The sequence below is a fragment of the Hydractinia symbiolongicarpus genome, chromosome 13 (assembly GCF_029227915.1).
Source record: "Hydractinia symbiolongicarpus strain clone_291-10 chromosome 13, HSymV2.1, whole genome shotgun sequence".
In the NCBI taxonomy this organism is placed as follows: domain Eukaryota; kingdom Metazoa; phylum Cnidaria; class Hydrozoa; order Anthoathecata; family Hydractiniidae; genus Hydractinia; species Hydractinia symbiolongicarpus.
Window position 1 is genome coordinate 24,076,104 of NC_079887.1, and position 25,706 is coordinate 24,101,809.

Genomic DNA, 25,706 nt, shown 5'->3' on the forward strand with positions numbered 1-25,706 from the left:
TCCATGATGGCGGTAAACGTTTACGGTGCCTGAAAAGGCTAATTTTTTGTATAAGGCCATTTCTGCTTGAATTCTTATCAAAAAAGCAAATGAAACAAAAGAAAACATTTAGAGTGTGAGTAAATATGAAATAACACTGAATAGAACCAAAAAAAGAGAAAAATTTACATCATAAACGGTACTGATGACGTCATAACTTTTAAAAAGTCCATAAAGGTGACAAAATGTACGCGTATTGTTTCTACATAATATTAGCAAGAACATCCCTTTATTCACCAAAATGCTCTTGAGTATGATAGATCTCAAAGCATTTGTCAGGGTGTAGTCCTGGCTGTGATGGACACTTTTCACAAATATAGACAGTCTTCAGCGGACGGCCTTTATCGGTGCGCTTGTTTTTTGCATAACAAACACGGCAATTTTTGGACGGCCTCTTGTCTTTTGCATCTTCGTCTGCAACTCGTACTGATGGAAAATGTCTACCAGTAAGTCACTCTCTACCATCATCATGGACATAGTTCTGTGGTAGCTCATTCTGCTTGGCTAAACTTGCAGTAACATCCTGTAGGAATTCCAAGAAGGTCTTCTTTTCGTTCCCGGTACGAAACTGAAAAAGTTTGTGGGAATTTAATACTGCTTGCATAATCAATCTGAAAGCAACCTTTTTGTACCACTTGTAGTGTTTTCTGAGGACATCTATGTTATGCAGCTGCTGATCGACCATGTCAACACCTCCCATGTGGCTGTTGTACGATTTTATCATAGTGGGTTTGCGGATCGCTACACCATCTTTGTTTGCCTGACCAGTTTCTGACATTATGGCTGAATGACATGTTGATAGCAAAAAAACAATTTTTGGTTTGTTACCAGATTTGTATTTTGCAGCTCTGTATTTTAAAACAACTATTTTGTTGTTGTTGGTTGATCTGTAAAAAGATGCTTCTCCTTTTTCCAACGCGACATCGATGATATCCTTGCAGAAATGTTTACGATTACTTCTAACTGTTCCGCAAAGATGGGTGCCATGGTTTAAAAAGTATTCAGCAAGACTCGGACTGGTGTAGAAGTTATCAGTAAATAAGATGTGATTTTCCCCATCACTTTCAGTCATAAAATTAACTATATCATTCATGTCATATGTCATTTTCCTTTTTTGTCCTGACATTTTTCTAGACAAAATTCAAAATCGTCTGAAAATCTTTGTGAATGAGATTTTTTGATTTAGATTCCTGTAAATAGCAGCGGATTTCATCAGCTTTCGAACGAGGCGCCGTTTGTGCAATAAAAACAAGGAATCGCGCCCTAAAAACGCGCCCGACTTGATCACCCGCTGGGCGGAGGACAGGGAAAAATCGCGGGTTTCTTATCACCCACTGTGCGGAGGACTGGGAGTGAAAGGGTTAAAGACTAAAACAGTTGATTGGCAAGCAGCACGGAAATGCATCCTGGATGGAGTGAATTCTTGTACATCTTCGTCGTGCACAAAAAACAGAAATAATGATGTTTTGCTTAAGGATTGGGTAAACAGTGTAATGAGTTTGGTTGATGATTGGATTAACATTTTTAAGAAGAGTGACACCGGTAAGAATGTTTACAAGTTCTGAAGGACACCTTGCATAATAACTTAGTTGTTACACCTATTGACAAAGCAACAGGTAATATTGCTGTGATTTGTAAACGGTTTTAAGCAGAGGTTTTGTTAAGGGAGCTGGGATTCTGTCAAAATGGAAAAACAGAAACCTACAATCAAATTTATTTATCAGCAACAGACATCATTACAAAACAGAAAAGTACCCTAAAAATAAATAACTTAAATGTTACCGGTGAAAATGAATGTCTTCCCCAAATTTATAGGATTCCTAAAATGAACAAAACGCCAACTAAATTCAGGTTCGTCATCGGGGCACCTAAATGCCGGTACGGAGCAAGAACCCCCCTATTTCTGAGAGTAAACTTAATATTTTACCACTACTTAAAATTTTATCATTTTCTTAAGTAGTAATGCAATCATATTGAAATTTTCACGCTTTTTTTCTGAAACCCTGTCTTAGCGGAAAATCCATTTTCCTGGACCAAAAATCCATAATGGCGGATAATTTTTTTTAAAAAAGTGTAACTTTTTGTTTTGTTCAAGCTTAAAAAATATATTTCTTCAAATAAAGTTGTAAATATGCCTTAATCCATATACTTAATTATAATAGTAACCTACTGCAAGAAAATGGTTGAAAAATGTTAAAGTGGACACAAGATATGGCGGTTTTAGTAAACCGAGGAATTTGAATAGGAATCTGCGGTAACAAGCGAAACACAATAAAAAGTCTCAGAAAAAGTTTGTTAACTTTGATTCCTCACAATTCTAAAACCAAATAAATGTAACTAAATAAATGAGAGAAAAAAAACATAAAAAATTAGAAAGAAAAGTCTTAGTATTGTTCATAGGAACAAAATTACTCATCTTCCGCGTTATAATGAAGTTCGTATATTCTGAAACAGTTCTCAGGGTGACGTCCTGAAGGGCAATAACTGCACACAAAAGTAGTTCTCAATGGCAATCCGCTCTGTGTGCGTTTTGCATAACAACTGCAAATCTTTGAGGGATGCTTATTTGACGATTCTGCGCATGCTTGCTTCAATGATAGGAAATGTCTACCAGTCAACCTAGCGTGGTTTTCCGCGACGAAAATTTTAAAAACGACATTGTTGATCCGGTTTCTGCGGCATGAATTTTGTGAGGATTAAGAATGGTCTGCATAATCAACCACAATACAATTTTACGGTTCCACTTATAAGACTTTCTAAGTGTTTAAAGATTGTGCAATTGCTGGTCCACTCTATCAACACTCCCATATGTTGGTTGTATGATTTTGCGGCAGTAGTCTTTAGAGTCTCAGCATCTGTTTTCACTGGCTCCATTGTAGGTTGATGGCATGTGGCAATTCCTCTTCACTGTTAGGGCTACCAGCTTCAGTATCAGTATCATTGTTTTCAGAATGTCTTTCTTCTTCACTAGCAGCAGATGTTTCCTCTTGTTCAAGACGAACATCTGGTGGAGCTATGGTTACAGTCTGATTTTCTTCTGACTCCAGTACATCTTCGTTTTCATAAACATGGCTTTCAGGGATAAAAACAACTGCAGGTTCTTTTTCATACTCCAAATCACCATCCATATCACTTTCATCTCCCAGAACAATGTCATCATCAGACTCGTCATTATCTCCTGTTACAATCTCATCCATGTCTTCATACTTTCTTCTTGTTGCGGCCATTTAAATGAGAACTTTTGAAAAGTGATTATTTTTGAAAGAAAAATGCTATGAACGAACGGTGTTTTTCACCGATTCGGAAATTTATTCTATTTTCGGAATATATTTCGCTTTCTAGTCTAGGAAATACCGTAGCGATTCAGTCGCCTGATCTTTTCATTGGCAGTCGGACTGCCAACGCGGAAATTTTAATGATTTCTATACGCAGTCGCACTGGAAACGCGTACCAAAAAGATTAAGCCATTATCAAAATCCATTTCTTCCATTTTAAAGCTTTTCAACTCTCAGACTCAGGCTTAGCATTAAAAGTTTCATTTTTATTCTGGTGTCTTATCTTTCTGGGTCTTGCAGAATAATAAACCAGTTATCGAAAATATTCAGAAAATAAATTGTAGGTTGTTATGCCCCACTTTCTAATAATTGGCCCACTTTCTAATAACTTTGGCCCTACTTTGTAATTTCGGAGCTGCCCCGCTTTGTAATTTATCGTTGCCCCACTTTGTATTAATGTCTTGCCCACTTTGTATTCTTTGGTTTTTCACAAGCTGATCAATATGTAATTTTTATGACGTCATCATTACATCTTGAACAGTTTCCATCACGTCTCTACAGCCATTATTTTCAGGACGTGTCATTCTGTCATTGAGTGCTCTACCTGCTTCATAAATATAAAGTTGGTTAAAAACAGGTTTTTGGCCCTCAGGAGGGTGAAGATCCCCAACACGATGCCATATTTGACCGCAGATACGAAAACATGGTGGTCCACGGCCAGGGGGGAGGACGAAAATTTGCTCCAAATGAAGCGAACAAAACTGCACTATTATACTTGCGTATATTGGCTTGAAAATTCCGTGCCTGAGCAGTATCACTATTTGTAAAAAGTTGCCTTAGCTGCTCAGGATAAGGTGACAAATTATCAAGTGAAACTTTGCCGTTATGACAGCATTTGAAACACTCTTCATTTGCAAACTTTACAGCTTGACAATACTCACATTTTTTGTCCATAGCACCTAAAAAATATTTCGGTGAGCACGAAGAGCTGTGCTCGTCATTATGCATTTTTCGAGCCATGGTTTGTCTATGAGAATATTCAGCACGTCTGTTGGCAGGCCTGCTCATTGGATTCTAATTGTCTAGCAACAACGTACCGTTGTGCATCCATAACTTGTCTGTTACGAGTTTGCCAGCTCCTTCTGCATTGCGCCTAGCTGCATGTCTAACAGCATCGTTATGCCGCCTATTATTGGCCTATTCAGTCGATTCCAATCGACGTAAAGAGGCAACACATTGAGCATTTTGCCAGCGTCTAGCTGAGGAAACATCATTATTATCAGATAGACGTGGTACTACATTTCTTTGCATTTCTTGTGGCTATTCAAAATTTTGGGACATATGTGGTCTTTGCCTCAAAATGGCACCTACCAAACCTTGATTTTTTTCATGCTGTTGCAACACAAACCTACCTAAATTATTAAACAGCCTAAAACTACGAACAGTATTTGTGCTGTCATTAATTCCAGACCCATTAGACAATATATATATATATATCCTGATTAAAACTAAGTATACCACAATATATACCACAATTCCAAAAATAAGAAAGAAAAAAATGATTTCTATATATAATTATTGATGAAGCTAAATTGTTCAAATTTAAGAACCATAAAATAATTTCTTACTCACAGTTTCTATGTTCCAAGTTATATAAATTCTGATCTGGTCTTGTATCTATACTAAAAACCATAATACAAAGGGAAACTCTTTTAACTAAGGTAGCTAGTCTTAAAAATAAATATAAAAACACAAAAAGGCTAGCTATTATATATATATATAGGATAGTTTAGCTACACAGGCTTCTTTTTCTCACATTTGTAACAGTCTTGTGGCAGGCAAACATATAAGGATGACGTGAGTGGTGATGTAAAGAAGCTAGTTATACTGCTAAAAAGTGTAGGTAAACTGATATCTTGCTGTCTTTATCTACAACTATGGCTACTTCTTTCCTTTCTTTTTCTTAACTATGACTGAAATTTTTAGCTTTTAACTAAACGTTTTATACAACACTGTAAACAACAATGCATGTGCTCGCCACATATGTGCAGCATTTTAAAATAATTAAACACCCAGATTAGTTACGCACCTGGAGATACAATCGTGCTAGCTTTGTTCTTATAAACAAATCAGAAAACGAAAGTAAGAAACATTTCCCTTCTCTTTTTATTTCGCTTTGATTTATGCGCACCTACATTTTCGCCTCAGGTTGTTTCTTAACGTAGTAAAAGTAAAACTCATAGTTAACTTGAAAGTTATTTGTTAAATTATTATTCGTTTTCTGCATTTTAAAAAATACCATCAACATTTTTATATTTTTATATTTGAAAACAAAGATGTATTAGCTAGTCTATTTATTAACATAACAATGAAAGAGGAGAGAGTATTTAAAACTTTACCTGTAAATCCCCTTCATAAACTGTATTCTTTGTTCTTTTTATTCTCTCACGATTTAATGCGGGTGTTTTTTTTTGTTAGTTCACCTTTTTCTGTCTCTTCTAATGATATTAATTTTTTAAGTTCGTCTTTTGTCGCGAGAGCTTTAAAAACAATTTTTTGTTTGTTTGTTTTTACGGCAAGGAAACTTTCTATTCGAATGCTGTCCCGTTCGAAGGTATATATTTGAGCGAATCAAACTACTTATTTTCTATAACGTTGTTTCTAACGGTTGCAAGACAAAGGTAAACAAAATAAAAAACCTCGACAAACTCGTGCATTCGAGTGGAAAAATATCGTTATTGCAAAAGTTACAGACAGACACACGGAAGCTTCGTAATATTATATAGACTAGTGACTAGTATTTCAACAGTAATCTCCCAAGTAGGCGTAAATTGTATCTAATGTTAGATATCTTTCTGATTGTTTAATTTGCAACAGGATGTTGGCATACAGCATCAGTAACTGATCATTTCTTATAACCAGGTGTAATTCATCACGTCTCATAGAAGCCAAAATAATCTGGTGCACGTTAATGTAAATACCTATGGTCACTTCAGCTGCTAAAAGAGCCCTGCTAGAATGAAGCGAGAACTTAACATCGCCACGGCCTCCTTTCATGAAGCAGTCTTTTTCGTGAATGCAAATATACTTCGATGAAAAGAATACTTTGCAATGAATGCAAGGTACATAATCTTGATCCTTGTTGTTACTTTTTGGCCTTACAACCGCAATATCTGTTTTGTTTTTATAGACAATGTAGCAAGTTAACTAGCCATGTTGAAGAAGCATCCAGACAGAATGTTGCTAAATCTGGTTTTTTAAATGGTAAACTTGACATTGTTGTTGTTTCTATCCTATGAAAATGCTTTTATCAAATGTATTGTAGGAGTTAGATATATAATCATTTTTAATGCTTCTTAAAACGTTTTTGTGCTTATTTACATTTTGAGCGACCATTTTTCCTGACGACGGGCAATACCGCTCCATATCAGCCCGTCGTAAAACTAAGCCAAGCAGAATGCCTAAAAACCCGTATTGCCTGCTTGTAAAACCCAAGCGGTTAACAATGCAAGAAAACAACTTCAAGATGCCTACGGAGATAAAGAGGTAACAAGTCTGTTACAAATACTTTTGACAGAAATCGACAGCATTTGAAGTTAAGATAATTTAGTTTATGTTTTTGGACTTCACTGCAATGATTTTACAACAACAATTGAATATTATATACATCATGAAAACACAACATTTGTCATTTGTACTAAAATTGTTTCATATTCCCAAATTCATATTAAGCAATTCATACGTCGAACAAAAGTGTATAGCTTGCTTCTCACTGAGTTAACGTGAGTCAATTTTTGAGAATTTTTTTTTTAAACTCACGTTAACCGAAATAACGAAAAATCAGAAAATCAACTCTAGCTATCCCACGTTGAGCCAGCCACATGTTAACGTAGGAAAAAATCTTCAGTAATTCGATAGTGAGAACCAAGCTTAAAAACAAGTAAATGTCTAGAATGGCCTATTGCTTCACAAAAGTATTCAGTCTTAGAGATGTTGCAGTTAGTTTTACTGAAATTCAGGAAAAAATGTGTCAAAATAGAAAAAAACCCTGTTGAGACACTGGGAAAGACCAGGACACTGTTTGTAATAGGACTGATTAACCGTTTTAAGGATGCACTTTGTATATTGATTTTGTTTTTGATTTTAACTGGAGCCTAATCCGCGGTACGTGCCAATGGAAGAATGGCTAATGGTTTAAATAGTCGCTAGTGAAACCTCACAGTCTTGGCGACGCTATGAAAATTTTAGCCTTACCCTAAGCGCCAGGCAACGCAGGGCTGACAGTCTATATCCTGTGCATAATCAACCCCTATAGTTATGACTTCTTTTGTATCCAACCTTGAAAAGAATCATTGCAAAAAACAAAGTAATACGGTACACCAAAGCACTTATTGAAAAGTTGTTCTGGAGGATGTGTGTTCTCTTAGTGTTGCTAAAAAGCTTAAGACCACAGTTTCGGCTTCGGTTAAAATCCACAAAAGTAAATTGTGTCGCACAGAGAAAGCGCAACTTCAGAACTTGGAGAAGAAAGAACCCATCCTTTGGGGTAAGATGAATGACACACGTTGGAGCGAATTGGACAGTGCTGTGCGTAGCAAGTTAGATACTTGTAACCATCTGTCTATTACTGAGAAAGTAAAAACACTTGAAACCTTGATTTATGAAGAAGGGTCAAAAATATTTGGTTGTCAATCTTCAAAACAAACCAAAAACCTCTCTAATATTAACAGGCGTACCATTCATTCTATAATTTTAGTGAAGAGAGGAGAATATTATTTTAGCGCAGGTTTTCTCGTCATTCATCGAGGAAAAACTATCTGCGCCTATTAATCAGTTTAAATTACCTAATTGTTTTTTTTGTTGTTGTCTTTTTATGTTTTTTTAGTGTTTTGTGCTATACCGTTGTTTTACGCGTCCTGTTTAATGGTCAATGTGTTTTGTAAGAGAATCCTTGTTACAAGGGGGGGGTTGATATTATGCAGAATCTTCGGAGGGCTACAACCTCTATAGTAATTAACCAGCCATCATCACTTGCGACAATTTTTACATCAAGTTAGAATAAAAATTAGGGTAATGCGTCGAGGTGAAAAATGAAGGAGAAGGAAGTGTAGTTTAAAAATACCCAAATATTATTCAAGAAGGGTACCTACCACGCAGGAAAAGACTTATTCAACCCTAAATCTTGTGTTCATCTTTGTGTCGAACAGTCTATTTTAGACAACCACAATTTATGCAACTTGAGTCACGATCTTCACGACCTTTCTCTGTCGGTTCTGCCAGGTCTTCCACCACCTCCGCAAATCTAAAAACTTTTTTCATCTTCAACTTTTAAATCTTCTGACTTTGCAAGTGTCTTACATAGACGTAGAAACGCTTCAGCCCCCTGGCTGAACGGCGTATCGTATAAAGTGTGTAAAAAATGTACAAATATTTCATCCTTCTTGTTAATGCATTTAAATGTTGTTTAAGAAATTGTATTGTCCCTATCCAATGGCGTCATGCCCAAGAAATTTACATACCTAAGTCAAAAGCTGCTACGTCGACCAACCTAAAAGACTTTCGACCTATAGTTCTTCTAAACGTGGAAGGTAAATTATATTTTAGCATTCTGTCAAAGCGTCTGGAAGCGCATATCATTCACAACAACAAGTTAATTAATACTTCCATAAAAAGGGTGCATGGAGAAAGTTCCTGGCTGCTGGGAACACATCATCGATTTGGACAGCCTTGAAAGATACACGCTCGGAAAAAGCTGACCTTGCCACCAATTGGTTAGATATAGCAAGTGCGTATCCACCAATTCCGCACAGATGAATCTTTTTTTTGCATGGAAAGATATGGCATATCCCAAGTTGGATTGGCATTGTGAAGAAATACCACTCTGGTCTGTACAGCAAATCATTTTCTAAATCTGTTCTAAGCAAATGGCACCAACACCTTAAAGGCATCTTTTCAGGTTGTACATCTTCATGAACGACATTAACCTTATGTCTTCTTCAGTTGCTGGCAGAAAAATACCCCGCCAAACCTTTTATCTTTCTGGCTCCAGTCTACATATGATGTCTTACCATCCCCTAATAATCTAAAACGTTAGAAAATAATTACGGAATCATATTGTTATTTGTGCCACAAAGAAATCTTCACCTCTGCTCACATTCTGGGTGCATGTAAAATAGCTTTAGTTCAGGGAAGATATACGTTTAGGCACGATTCGGTGCTAGTGCACTTAATTGACACTTTAAAACATTTCCTATCAGCACTTCCACTTACCATCTCTAGGAAATGTAATTCTACGACTTTTGTTGAGGCAGGTGCTTATATTAGTCCCAAATCAAAGACAAAGGTTACAGGTATATTGCATCCCACCAACGATTGGATAGTTGTTGCCGACACTAGTCCAAACTTTGTATTTACATGCCACATTGCTGTGACACAACTAAGACCTGATATAGTTATCTTTTCAAATAAGCTCCAACGAGTTATAATTATCGAACTCACTTGCCCTTGCAAAGGAAATACAAACTATTGGCACTTCACCAAAGTCCCTAAATATTCTTGCTTGGTTAACGTAATTCTGTCATATTTCTTTGCTGTAGAAGTAGAGGGTAGAGGTTATTGCGCGAGAACAACCACGTCGTGTCTGAAAAGGCTAGGTTTGTCCAACACAATGGCATATTCCACCGCATAAAACCTTGGTAAAATCAGTATGAGAGCTTCTTTCTGTCCATGAATTGCTCAGGAGTCAAAAGACTGGTTTCAAGGCTCCTTAATTAAGGCAACCGGAACGAGAAAGACTTTTCCACCCAAGTCTGTTGCATCTCGTCAAAGTAATCCAGCTCCAGGTAAAGAAATGCCCAAAGTCGTTTATCAAGTCCACGCACTGCGGCCTCTCTAAAAATCAACCATAACAAAACTAGTGCCAAAAAAAAAGACAAATATTATAAATGTACGATTTGTCACCAACAAAGGCAATACGTGCTATGCTGTGTCATTTTTATTTTGCAAGCACTAAGTATTATTCCATTCCTATCGTCCCAGAGTGCTTCGGAGTCATCCCGTTTGTCAGCACTTATAAGGGCAATTGCTCTTAACATGACCATGCTAAACCGTTCTTTGACCCCTGTCGATCCTTCAAACTTTCTCAAAGCTCTAGAACATAAGATACACTCTTCTGGAAATACAAGTTTCCAATACAATTCTCAGAAAGATGTAGCAGAGATGTTACTTCTTGTCTGATGAATTGAAAGGGTTCTCAGTGATTGCGTTTCAGAACATCTCGACAGAAGTATCGGTGTCAGTTAGCTGTAACACCTGTCTCTGTTCTTCAGTTACTGTTGAAAATCTTGACATCTTAACACTGTTACCGTCTTCCAGCGTCCAATTGTCAGTTAGTATATTTTTAGATTCTGGAAATCTGGAGAATGAAAATAAATGGTTTTGCCCACAATGTTCCCTGCACCAAGAGACCACTAGGGAAACAAGGATTACGAGGAATAGCGAAATTTTAACATTGCACCAGAAAAGGTTTGCAAGAGATGGAGAACATCTGGTTAAGGACAGATATGTAAACATTTTGACTACGGACAGCGAGTCACAAGTTCTGTCGCGCAGGAGTGTTTTATTTAATTCTCTTTTATAGTAATGTATTTTTGGCATTTTTTCTATTTGGAATCGATCTGTAACCAGTCCGTTTATGTTGTTAGATGTGTCTTGTGTCGTATTGGTTGTGATAGAACGATTGTTTTTTCTCTCTACGATTTTATTAGGAAATAGTTTTAGGTCCAAGTTGTACAATACTCATGCTTGTAAGAAGCAAGAAAGTTTTCCTCAGCACCTTCTTCTGGGAGCGTAATCCCAGTTTTGACAATCACCGTCCCTGTAGACAAGATGCTTCAGTGCGGCTTGCTGTATTGTAAACCTTTTTTATCTTTAATCAATCTGGTAAAACAACTTTCTTGTCCTTATAAATGCTGCCTAACAAAAAAATATAAAACAATCAGGCTAAGCAATCATCATTAGCCTGATTGTTGCAGAAGTTCATCTTTGCGATGAGTATTTGGCAACTCGCATGTTCGTAAAGCATAACATTGTTTGTCCTTCAGAGATTTTTCACTGATATCAATGAACAAAGTGATTGGTACAGTTCCTGTATCGTCACTTATTGTTGCCTTTCTAAATTTCGAAGGTTTACCATCTTTCTCACATGTTTGATTTGCTCCAATATCGAACATGATTCCGACTACATTTACTATGTTATACATAGGACATTCATTAGAAATTGCTTCAATGCTTTTGTAAACTAACAAGTTTGTTGGCTTCACAAAAGCAGGAGTGAACTGACGTACGCTGGAGAAATCAGTTATGAGGACGTCATTGCTATCGGTTCTTTTAAACTTCTTTATTTCACAACCAGAATGTTGTTGAAAGATACGGCTTACCAAAGTATGTTTCTCTGGAGAACAACATACGGTTCTCTCTTGTTTTTCTTCTGTATTCAACGTGAAGTAAAAATACTTTCTCTTCTGATTTTTCATAGCTTTAGTGGGAGATACTGCAGTTACATATCCAACAATCAGGTTTGCAGAATCTGAATATAAAAGATCTTGTCAGTAGTGCAGCTACATTATGCACCTTGAAAACAGACAAAATAATTTTAATACTCACCATTTTGTTTTTTAGGAGTGGTAGGTGGAGTTTTGCTGAAAGATGCCATTTCAACCTTGAAATAATTCAAAAATATGTGAATGACACAAAATAAAAAAATTTATGATTTAAGTTTTTTTCAAAAAAGGGTATTATGCCTATACATAAAACGGTCCTCTATGTCGATATTATTTATCAACAATACTGATGCTGATGTTTTGACAATCAAGTTTTTTGCTAAGCCGCCTGCTTGGCTCTGATTGCGATTTGCTGCAAGCTCAATTTTAGAATTACTGATATTTGGAGGGTGCTTATCAATAGCAGGAATAGTCAAAACATCTCCTTCTAATTCTGTTAACTTTTTGAGATTTAATTCATCCTTAAAACTATTTTCTGCGAAAATATAAACAGCATCAGCAGCAACAGTGTTAGAATCAATCAACCGTGAAGTTAAGAGTGACATGTTCTGTTCTGTTACACAACCAGTTCTCGCATTATTTAAAAGATCAACAAATTCATTATCACCTTGTTGGCGCATAATTTCAGTGGGCTCAAAAAGTTTTCCATGGATGACATAAATTCATTAAATCCTCTTTGTAAGTGGAAAAAACAGGCAGCTGACGAATAAGTCGTAACTGATATAAATCACCTACTACTAAGATTGTTAATCCTCCAAATGGAACATCATTTTTGACATTATTTATTTCACAGAGACGCTGATGGATATGGTGAAGCCTGATGTTAGACACCATGGAAAGTTCGTCCATTATTACTGCCTTCAATTCAGCATACATTTGCCTAAATGAACACCTTAATTTATCACTTAATTTTCCCAAAGTTACAGATTTGCTTTGAATTGAAATACCAAGAGCTGTGTTTATTGTTGTTCCATTTATGTTAATTGTAGCAATGCCTGTAGGCGCAATCTTTAAAACTTTTACTTTATCAGGTGAGCCGGCATGACAGTTGAAGGTCTTTATAGGATTTGCCCACACCTGCACCACCGGTAATGAAGAAATGTAAAGGCTCGATGATGTTTTTGAAAGTGAGTTTTCAAATTTGACCTTTTTTTTCGACCAGGAATAGACCGTTTAAAAAAGTTCTTTTTGTTGAGAGTATAATGATTGAATTAAATTATTCAAAGAATCATCAACCAGAAAACGATGTCGGGGCAGAAGGGACTGAGTCAAAAAGAACCGTTTAGGGTTAGGGTTAGGGTTAAAATGATGCATCAGACACAGCATCATCATTTTCATCATTACTTAAATTACTGAGGTTCAACAATGCTTCATCAAGCTGATCTGCATTTGGTTCAAATATTTTTATGTTTTCAGTAACAATTTCTGAAACCTCAGGCTGCAATAATTTTTGACAATAACTGCGATCGACTTTCAAATCTTTGTCGCTTCGAAAAGGAAAAAATAAATATAGGAGATACTGAGCATACTTTTCTGGTTACAACACATCATTTGGTATATGATACCTTAATACCTGTCGTGAAGATCGGCATTTCAATATTTCATTTGAGGAAGACATCAGAGTAAGAGAGCGAGGAAGACTTAACAATTCTTGATCACAATTGGGAACACTGTCGAGTAACACATCCGGCTGAGAATCATTCTCATCTATATCTCTAAAAGGAACAAAATAATATGCAAGAAACATCGCTAAACATAATTAAAGATGGCATAACGCCCCTTTTTGAAATTTCGATCAGGCCTGTCTATATAGCGATCAGCCATGTTTTGTTTGAAAACATCAGTACTTTCTGGGTCAAGTTCATCAATTTCAGTTTTAGATTTACACATCCTAATTTCTGAAGGTATATTAGTGTTGACATATATGGTCTTAGGAGAGCATTTTCGAAGCCATAATTCAGGTAAACAATGGTACACTGCTTCTTGCAAAGAAACTTGCCTGGATGTGGCATAAGCAGATGCCTTCTTTAGCCTTCAACTTCATATTTTTAACTTCTTTTGAAGCTTGTAGCAATGCTTGAGATGAATCAGATTCAGATTTTGATAAATATGCAGCCATGTACGACACGGCTTTGTAGTAATTGAAAAACGGCTGCAAATCCATATTCGCTTTCCATGCTCTCAACATCACAGGATTGTAATTATTGATAAAACAGGAATTAGGAAGCCTATACATATGAACCTCAAAGTCCTCTGAGGTTGGGATAGACAATGATTTATAATATTTATTTTCATTTATATGTAATTCATCTAGAAATTGGAAAAGCGTGGAGATTTTGCTGACGCATGCAAAACAGACCATTGTATTTTCTCATAGTTGATTGGATAAAAAACAAAAGATTCTGGCGATGAATTTCTGAACGCGTGATCAAGCCCATGGATACACAGACCCGAGAGATCAGGTTTTTAGCTATATTCGACGGCAAAGAAAAAACGCGTGTGATACTAGAAACTGTTACCCAGTTAATTAAAAGAAATGGAAGAAGCTCTTGCTTTTAGGCAATAGCATGCATTATATATTTGCTGTAAAAAATTGTGTAAAAATCGTTTTCTACCTTAGCTTTGATAGGGCGTCGGAATATTCTCCAGCGAGAAGCTAATATGCCAAAAGTGTTTTCGATGGTTCTACGTGCCCTGGATAATCGGTAGTTAAATACCTTCTGAGACGCGGACAAGTTGCCAGGATATGGTCTCATCAGTCAAGGCTTTAAAGAGAAATCTCCAACGCGCAAATTTGTTTTGTTTTTTTCACCTGTTTTCGAGAACCAGTCTTTAACTTGTAGAAGAGTTGCTGCGCCTCTTTAAACTTCTAAAAGCAGATCTTTAACAACTCCTCTCCTTAAATCACCTCAATATTAGTCCAATCTGTTCCATGTTTTTATTTTCGAAATGCTTAGCAATAGGCAATTGGTACAGCAACCATTTCTACTTCACTGATTGCCTTACTCTTAAAATTCCAAATATGTTCAGTTTATTAATGAATATACATTCTTCTCAAAGTACCTAAGTGTACAAATTTTCGTGAGGATTTATTTTCGCGAGCTAAAAATAATTGCATTTCGCGAAATTAAATCATGGAACAGATTGGCCTAATATTGAGGTTTTTTAATTTCGCGAATCAATTGTGTTCAAAAATTTTGCGGGGATTTATTTTCGCGAATCAAGGCGTTTCAAAAATTTCGTCAAAATTTATTTTCGCGTAACAGACAAAATATGGTGGCAAATATATGTCAAATGCGCTTGGAATGAATGAAACTCATCCTTGTCCCCAGGTTTAAATGAAGAGGTTATAAATTTTTCTACTTTTTTATCACTTATATTATTTTGAGTATTATATTTTTACAAAGGTTAGACCAGAGATTATAATGGGATCTTTTCTTGAAAAATAAAACATGCCTAACTGTCTATGGAGCTTGTACAGCCAAAAAAGAGGAAAACTTCAAGGGAAGTGGAAAAACCATCAAAAGGATGTAAAGATATACAAAACTTCTTCCAAAAAAGGCGAAGGAAAAACGAGACTACACAAAAAAAAGTCCAGAAAAAAAACTTCCAGATACTGATTTCGCTGTTACTATTGGCTGAAGTGACTTTTTATATATTTTTATTGGGATACTTTTTGTAACTATTTTGATATAACTAATACTTTGGAACGAAATGGTGAAAATCAAAAAAAAAGGATTCATTTTCGCGAATCAAGGCTTTTTAAAAATTTCGCGAGGATTCACTTTCGCGAATTGCCCATTTGGTAATATTTTGATTTATTTTCGCGAATTTGGGCGAAAATCGCGAAAATTTGTGCACTAGGTAGGTTGAAAGTTCTCATTAAAAGTCCTCAAATGTCCTGAAACTTGACTCTATAAAAAAGAGACATCCCAGATGCAAATTGCTCTTGATATATAGTTAAGTAACTACCAAGGCATAAGTATAAATGCTTTGCAAGTGCAACTAAAAAACTGAGATATACATAGAGGAAACGTAGGCTTTTGACAAACTTGATTTGTGCTTAAAAAGCATCAACGATACGATTCTTTTACAGCGTTTTACAAAAGTTAATTGTTTTGGCGGCTGGTGTTGATGAATGTGGCTGGTGTCTTGCAGGAGGAAAGGGATTGTTACTCAGGGACCCGCACCAGGTCCTAAATACATTTCACCAACTCCATGTTTTCACATTCATAGAAGTTTCTTTTAGCACAGCGTAATTCCATTAGCTTTATGATCATCTTTGTAAAGGGTAAAATGCAATAGACTAAGTTTTATAGCGGCTTTTTTTCTTTATAGAAACCTGCATTTTTTATTATTTTTTTATTAAACTTTTCGTCTTCAAAGACTAGTTCTGTCTGTATTCCAATGTAGTTACTTATATTCCCCCAGGAACTTGTTTACATGAAAAAAATCGCTGCGACCACATGTTCAGATGTTATCTCTTTAATAATAGCTGTTGTCTGTTTGTGCGCGAGAAGCACGTCGTGTTACGGAAACACGAAATGTGATATATAAAGGACGGGCGACCCGTGGATTTTTCGACAGGCTACCGGCAAGTATACCTATACTCCTACATAAGTAAATTATTTGTATTGCCGCCCTAGATGTAGGTAATAATGTTTTAAAAGTGTTACTAATCTTTAATCGATTCTCAGGATAAATGCTTAAAAAGCACGTGCCTTATGATCACTATTGGAAACCCCAATATTAAATCTTCTTGTCCTATTGGGAACATTAACAGACCAGCTATGGTAAAATGGTGCATTTTTAATATTTTTTTTCTTGATATTTAATTACACAATTTCATAGACAAAGAAGTAGCATTTTCATTTTAAACTTTTATATTACTTTTCCTTTCTAATTTAAATATATAATCTGTTTATACATCTACCTCAATTGAAATTGTATTGGATTATATCAGTGCGTGCTGTATTTTGCAGCATCAAATCAACCTAAAAAAGCTTCCTTATTATTTGAATCTTACAATACTTAATCTTAGTAACTAATTCACAGAATGAAACAAAAACAACATGATATTTAATGGATTACCTCCCATAGTGGTCTGAGAACGCCACTTGTATTAATGCGTGCCACCAAGAAGTCTTTGATTGTAATTGCCAGACACTTATGAACAAAAAAAATGATTCAATACGACAATAAGTTGAGTAGTTTGTTAATAAGAGATATTAAACTGTTTTTATAAAACAGTCCCTAAGAACTATGGCACAACTATTAAAAATTGAGTTCCAAAGATGTAAATTTTTTAATTCTACTTTATACCAATAAAGCAGTTAATAGGTTGCGAAAACAATTTTTTTTTTTTTTAATTGAACTAATATAAAATCTGAATAATATAAAATCAGACTGGCACATAAAAAAAAGTGCAGTAGATGTCCATACATGAAAGATGCATGAAACTAACTGGCGATTAAATTTAGACTATAGATTTAACAGATTTGAACTAACTCGAGTGTTAATATTTTATTTATTTTACTAAAAAATCATTCAAAAACGCTCTTTGGGACGTAATAACTATGTTCCTCAATCATGTTAATATTGGAAATTCATCACTTACACTTATTTGTCGATTCCTAAAAACAAACTTCATAATATAATCTCAGCGCCAGACGGTCAAGAGAACACTAAGACTGACATTGGAGATTTGTTTGAGGGATAAAAACAAAAATATTTATTAGAGAAAAAGCGAGTTATGCATCAGTACTTGTTTTCATCGTAATGGACAGAGCCTGTCTAAATATTTTACGGGACGTATTTTTTTCTACGAGACCAGATTATTTACAGACTGCACTTGATGGAGAGCGACGTCTTCGATGGAGTGAACATAGGACACGCTTTAAATGACTATTAATATTTAAAACTTAAGCTTCATATAATGACGTAAATGGTTGTTCCTGCTTAAAGGTATCATCTCTATATACATTCGTAATAGCAAGAGGTTTTTAGTTGTTTGTGCAGTAAAACATTTTAATAGAAAATAGCGTGTCTTGGCAAGAAAAACATGTCTCCGGTTTTACTCCCTGGTAATATTGTAACGCAAAGACTGAAGAAACTTCAATTTTTACTACTTTAGAGCGTCGCGTGTCACATTATGTGTATAAAGATGGTCAATTAACAAGTTAAATTTCATTGTAGCATCCATAACACTTGTAAAATTTACGAAGATGTTCAAATCAAGGATTGCGCTAATTTTGTTTTTATTCAAATTTGCCACGACGCAGGTGTTAGCTCTACCAATACATAAGTATGTCCCAGCTCATGTAGAGATAAATACACCGTATTCAGATGTAAAAAAAGTTGCAAAGGAGATTAAACTGTTAGAAGAGAATATTAAAATCACAGAAGATATAATTTGTGGACGGCTATGTCAGAACAAACTCCGTAAAATGTTTAATGAAATGGAGAATATTGCAACAAGTTTCCCAGCATCATTTGAATAGAAGTAACTAGAATGCACCGTGCATCACTGCAGATTTGCACTAGTTGCTAGCTATTCAAACTATGTGAACTAAACTGCTAGATAGCGAGCGTATTTTTATCTACTGAGTTGGAGATATATGCTACCGTATTTATACAAGTGCACTTTTCCGATTAAAGCATACAACACGGACAATTGTTTGATTTTTTATGAATTAGATATTCATTGAATGTTGTTTTATCACTTATTCCTTTTTACTTAATTTGACATTACCATTATATACTGTAGTTCAATAAACTGTCTAGTGTAACTCTTGAGTTGTTTATAGCCTTATTAATGTTATTTCTTCACTTTTATTGATATTTTAGATTTGTAAATAAGCTCCCCCGTTGACAACCTTTAAGGCTCACTGCTGCCTCCCCAACAATACAATATATTTAAACTACTTAGAATCTTTGATAACTTTGACCATGAAATATTTGGATCTGTCTTATTGAATAAGTACAATTTGTTCTTTTTTTGAAAGTCGTAAAAACACTTTTTTGCATCAAACGATCTCAATTCGATTTTCTTACCCAACGGCACATTAATTACCAACAGTTTCGGATAGTTTTATATTCGAACAAAAACCCTTGTTCGCAAATTTTTGGTTACCAAAATTCTCGTTGTTTGCGTCGTCTGAATTTCTTATAAACTTTTCGTTAGCCCACGTTTACATTCCATGGAAGATCGCCCGTCGTACATATTTCATAACCTGTTAGCCCGTAAGGGGTGGAAATCTTCTGAGTTTCTTTCTCATATATACTCAGGTTCAAACACTTCATTAACGGGACATATAAAAGAGAGAAGCTGATTTGTTTGCTTATTTGCTTACCTTATTTTGTAATACCATTGCAAACTGTTGAAGGCTTGGTTATACTATTAGAAACTGTTGAGAGCAACGCCTGATTGTTTTTATGTGAACAACGCTGGGGTTCATTGCTACTCAAGTCTCTGTATTTTACAAGCGTAACTGTTGCTTGTTGACTATCTACTTGGGCAGTCTAAATGCACGTAGTTACTGAATCAGTTAGTCTGGTCCGCTAAGCTATAGAACACGTTGTAATGTAAATCTCACACGATTTAAGACAAGGAAAGTTTCTGAAACAGTTTCCACTATTTCTAATATTTGTCTTTTTTCTTTTTTTGTTGTTTTTTCACTTCAAACTGGCTATCGCTTATAAATTGCTTCGTTTTTAAAAGATTTAAGTGTTGCATAGCTTATAAGATTATAAGTGTTTTTTTACATATTATTTTTTTATACTAGCTTTCACCGTATACTGCAGCCATGATCACGCTAGAGAAATTACAGTTCTGTTCTCTCTATATATAGACAAGTTTCAAGATCATTAGGAAAAAATTACGAAAATGAACTTCAAGAAACGCTTATGAACTTTATTTCTTAACAAGCTGTATTCAAAAAACAAGTGTAGAGCACTAGTAGTTATGCAGAGGAAGCTTAAAATTACGCTGCAAAAATCTAAAAAACTGCTGTAATATTTGTTTCATTGTGTTTAGATTTGATTTAAGTAAAGAAAATTTAAAACGAATTTGTATTAAGTAACGGGCATATAAAACAGGTTAATACCGTCATTCTTCTAATTTAATCCGTCCTCTAATTAGTACGAATTAATTATTTTGGCAAAATGAAATAGTTTATTTAACTCTAATTATTAGTACGAGTCCATAATTACTAATTTCAGATTTTCCTTTTTAATTTAGTACGATAAAGGTCAAATTTTCTTCTAATTATAGTACGAATAGTAAAAAACACGTAATTTTTTTTGTTTCAAACTTTCTTTTTTAAAAAAACATAAAAAATTTTAATCTAATTTACAAAGTAAATGGATCGTCTTCAGTATCGTCACTGTCTAGGATGGTTTTAGCTTTTTCCATGCATTTTGAATAAAATTCGCCACTTCGGACTTTCGAAGGATCTGTGGTAGTTATTCCGCATACATCAAAGGATTTCATTATCATATCCTTGTCATCTGAAATAATTTGGAATGCCTTTTCAACCCAATCCACCATGTCCTGTCTAGTTGGCGGAGGTAGCTTATAATCGCTAGGTGTAGGTGTGGGCATCTTCTCGATTGCTTTGTTGACATGCTCGACCCAACATTTTCGTAAAATTGCTTTAAATGGTTTGTTAATACATACATCCATTGGCTGACACTTTGAAGTACAACCGGCTGGGATCATTAAGGCATCTGATTTGTTTTCGTTCAGCTTACTCGCCACAGTGTCTGTCTTGTGAGCAGAAAAGGCATCATAGGTTAACAGGGAGTTTTCCAATCCGAGCTCTTTGTTGATTTTCTTCACATATTTGACCCATATCTCATCCAGCCAAACAATCATGAGATCTTCATCCATCCATGCTTTCTCTTGAGTTTTTACGACAAACCCTTCAGGAACACGCAATTTTCCGATAGTTCTTTCAGTCTTCCCTTTAAAAATCAGCATCGGTGGTAGCAAAGTACCGTCAGCAGCAGCTGAAAGAACGATGGTGATATGTTTCTTGTCATTCCCTGACGTTCGAACAACACATTCTCTGCTACCGATCTTACAGATGCTCTTTGTTGGGACCATATCGAAAAAAGCTGGAGTTTCATCCATATTTCCCACCAATGATCTGGGATATTTCCCAATTCTCATGAAACGACCGGCATCTGCATAAAACTTCGAAATCGATTCTTCCAATTGACGTGGAAGCTTTTGGCTCACTGATGTCCTGCTGTGCAGTGACAAACGATGTTGTTGAAAGAACTTCGCGACCCAGCCTCGGCTAGCATTAAAATCAGGATTGTGAGGTTGGACGACACCTTTTGCTTTCTCTTGTAACGCAAGAACAGACACTGGGACATGCAAATCTCTAAGTTCAAGAATCCATCGAATCAAATCATTCTCGACTTCCAACGGATATGTTATTGGTCGACCAGCTCCTGAACGATTCCCTTTATCACTCAGCTTTACTGCTCTGCCTGGAGTTTTCACGATGTTTCGAAGAGTTGACTCGTGCACATGGAAAGCTTTGGCTGATTCGGTATGACTTTTCGTGAGTGCGTAGTGTTCTCGCATTTCGATTTTCGTTTTTTCAGTGAATCTCTTACGTGTTGTGTGTTCGTTTCCACCGACGATATTGGCTTGTTGGTGTAGATAGAAATTACATATGATCGATTCGAAATGCTGAGATTGTTGCTTTAGATTGTTGAAATCGTGATTTTTTTCTATCATTCGCTCGATCTGTACACCTGTGTACGGTTTGGGTGGCCTACCAACAGGCTTCTTACTTGGAGGAGGCGCTATTTTTCCTGAAAATAATAATAGAAAGAATCCTTGAGCAAATAATAACTTAAACTCAAATGTATAGTATTTGAGAAAAAAAATCACCCCTATGAGTTATTCTGTCACTTTCATTTCAAAGTTGAAATCATAATTTGAGTCACATTAAACTAAAGTTTTACTTACTGCCTAAATAAACCACGTCGTCATCTTTTGCAGTTCCAGGAGCAAAATAAGAGGATATTGTTGATTGACGCTTTCGTTGGTTTTTAACGTTGCTTTGAAAATAGCCAAACAGTTTGGTTTGGGTTGACATGATGATACCACGCGCGACAGACTAACAGCACTGACAAAAGAAAAGAGTGCTCCAAATCGATTGTTTTGAATTTGTAAAATCATTTGGGTTTTCCTCTATGAAAAGAAACATTCGATTTGCAATGCAATAAGCTCGCAATATCATTTGGATTTTCCTCCGAACAAAAACATTGGATTCGAAATGCAAAGACGTCAGTATTTGCCTGATGCTAGCTTCTACCTCGACGTACTCAGAAAAGTTGTAGAAAAATGACCGACGATATTACTCCATTACTACTTCTTGATTTAGAGATACCAATACCATTGGAAAAAGAATTTACTGTTCCTTGTTGCATCAGAGGTTATCATATTTACAGATGGAAGCAATGGAAAGCTGAAATAGGATCAATTTTAACGAGCGAACCAGAAGTGAGACCGGGTGCTTTGGTTGAAGATAAATATTCCATTGCTGTGCCTAAATTTCTCTCGCAACTGATATTCTTTTTTCTTAAATACGAAGGCACGTTATCAATAAAGGTAACAGGAGAGCGAAGATTCTCATTCGATCTTCCACAAGGAGGTATGGAGATACCAGCTGATTTTGTCTTCAAAACAGTCGATGCAAAACTTCACAATCAAATGAGAGAGAAAGTTCTCAAGAAACTGGAAAACTTTGAAGGGAGAAGAAAAGTTGGTATAAATAAGAGTTTAAAAAAGAAAGAAAAAAAAAATAAAAAGTACCAAAAAGTGTGTTTTCAATTTTAATACGATTTGATTCCTATTTTACTCTAATTATTAGTACGACAATCAACTTCAATTTCCAAGGTATTTTATTTCCTCTTATTATTAGTACGACTCCTTCAAAATAATTATTTTTACCGGAGGATTAAATTAGAAGAATGACGGTAAAGGATGATGTTGTTACGTCATATCTTCAACTACATATTTTTTCTCAAAACACAGTACTAGTAAAATAATTTTTCTGCGTCAGAAACATTTGTCTTTATCAGCAAATCATTTCTTGAACATGATAGTTTATCGGGCAAAGTAAAATGATGTTGAGCATGTATTTATATAATTGCAGAGGATCGAAATTCATAAAAATCAGAAACGAGCTGATAATTACAGTTAATTACAGTGATTAACATTTTCGGACCTAGATGTAGGTAACTACTTCTTCTGTAGGGCTGGTAACCAAATCTCAGGAAGTTGATACGAGATGCTGTTATTGTGTTTGTTACGTTCTACGCTGTCGATGGTTTCTTTAATCTTCCTGGCCGTTGTTCTGGATCCTCTGTCAATGATTTTCCTCTCATCCCAACTAAACTGGATGACTTCTGCTCCAGCTGTGGTCCGCAATTTCGTTTTTCTTCACATCTCCGTTTCTCACCGTGCGCATAGGTTGACGAAGGATCTCGCTGGTACCTGGTACGAAGGGTAGAAATGCTGATGCGATAGATTCCTCTGATGTTTCCTTGTTGTCTCCGTTGCATTTGTCCTTCATTTTATTTTCTACTTGCGTGATAACTTTATGACTGTATCCATTTGCGATTAATGCATTTCTTACACGTCGAATTTCTTTTTTCCTTACTTGTTTGTCACTGACTACGCTGTTGGCACGATTCAGTAATGAAGATATGACACTTTCTTTGCAAGATTTCTGATGGTTTGATTCGAAGTTAAGGTACTGGTCAGTGTGTGTTGGTTTACGATACACTGAAACTGAAATGGAACCATTCTTGCGTTTGACCAAAGTTTCCAGGAAAGCGATACTTCCATCGTGTTCAAGCTCAACAGTGAATTTGATTTGTCGATGTAGGCCGTTGATGTGTTCATGGAACTCTTTTAGATAAGATCTCTTGATTATAGCTAATACGTCGTCAACAAATCTTTTCCAAACCTTTGGACGTCTGTCTGATGTGACTAATGCTGTTGTCTCGTGTGCTTGCATGTATATTTCTGCGACTACTGATGATGCAGGGCCTTCCATGGCAACTCCGTCTGTTTGAGTGTAGAAGTTCTTATTGAAGAGATACCATGTTTTGCTGCTGTGCTACTGTGATAATCACCTTCACAAATCCTACTTCAGAAGTAGAATGAATGCAAATGGCGTTATCTTAATTAACTTCAGGAAGGCGGGGATGCTATCAATAGCCACATGGGAGGAGTAAGTTTTACAAGAAGTACTCAAGGAACAACCTCGATCCCAGGGCCTGTAGCGTTTTTTATATGAGGATGAAACGCGTAAGAGGCACTGGTACAACAGACTTACTCAACCAATGAGATTGCTTGTACGGCTTTTTTAAATTATGTTAAAAAGATAATTAATGCAGAAGTTTTTTTGCAAGCACTGCATTTTTTTATCCACAACAAATAAGCATTACAATAAGCATTAATTACGATACGCATTACGATAAGCATTACAAAGATTTTGGTTACTTGTTTATGAAGAAAATATTTATATTCACGTTATTTTTGACTTCCTTGCATCGTTTACAAATTTATCAAAGCTGTTCAAAAATTTTAAACATTACTTTTGTTTCCTTACTGATGGTGAAAAAGGCGACAACTCAAATAGAATAGTGCGACAACCTGTCCTGCGACCTTTTGTTGGGACACAATACTTAATTTTAAAAAAGCTAAAATTTTATTTTTGTTTTCATATGCTAAAAAGTTAAGAAAAACTTTGTACAGGTGAAACTCTGTAGTGTGTAAGCTGTAGTGTGGTAGCTGTAATAAATATATATATTTATTACAGCTACCACACTACAGCTTACACACTACAGAGTGTAAGCTGTAGTGTTATATATATATATATGTATATGTATATATATATATATATATATTTTATATATATATATATATATATATATATATATATATATATATATATATATATATATATATATATTTGACACAGTATAAAACCAAATCTTTCCAGTCAGGTCAAAACTCCAATGTAAAATAATATTAACACACAGGAATGCTGGAAATGATGAACGACTGCATTTGTAATTGAGTGATAAAATCACTCAATTACAAATGCAGTCGTTCATCATTTCCAGCATTCCTGTGTGTTAATATATATATATATATATATATATATATATATATATATATATATATATATATATATATATATATATATATATATATATATATATATATATATATATATATATATATATATATATATATATATATATATATATATATATATATATATATATATATATATATATATATATATATATATATATATATATATATATATATATATATATATATATATATATATATATATATATATATATATATATATATATATATATATATATATATATATATATATATATATATATATATATATATATATATATATATATATATATATATATATATATATATATATATATATATATATATATATATATATATATATATATATATATATATATATATATATATATATATATATATATATATATATATATTTGATAATGGTGCATAAACTCCTGTCACTGCGGTTAGAGAGTGTAGCAGTAATACGCTAAGTGGGGTCACTTGATTTTCATCCAATGGGTAGGGACTGTTTTATGTATTAGTAAGTGTGTCTTAAATGTCTATCTCTTACTCGTTGATTTATTTATTTTCTTTCTCCCAGCTACGTCGCTATTGTTAATTTACCACACTTTTAATTGTCAAAGATTTTTTATTGTAAAAATTCTGTACATAATC

At 34.9% G+C, this 25,706-nt stretch overlaps 1 protein-coding gene across 1 annotated transcript; it reads left to right on the forward strand.

Moving 5' to 3' along the window:
* Positions 1-9,283: 9,283 nt before the first annotated feature.
* Positions 9,284-10,002, forward strand: LOC130623282 (uncharacterized). Its single transcript, XM_057438751.1, has 2 exons — positions 9,284-9,375; positions 9,519-10,002. The coding sequence occupies exons 1-2, from the start codon at positions 9,284-9,286 to the stop codon at positions 10,000-10,002; spliced, it is 576 nt and encodes a 191-aa protein (XP_057294734.1).
* The last annotated feature ends 15,704 nt before the right edge of the window (positions 10,003-25,706 follow it).

Excerpts from the sequence above, each read along its gene's own strand:
- LOC130623282 (XM_057438751.1), top strand. The coding sequence starts at position 9,284 with ATGAACGACATTAACCTTATGTCTTCTTCAGTTGCTGGCAGAAAAATA. Across the intron at positions 9,376-9,518 it reads GGCTCCAGTCTACATATGAT|GCACGATTCGGTGCTAGTGC; the intron begins GTCTTACCATCC and ends ATATACGTTTAG.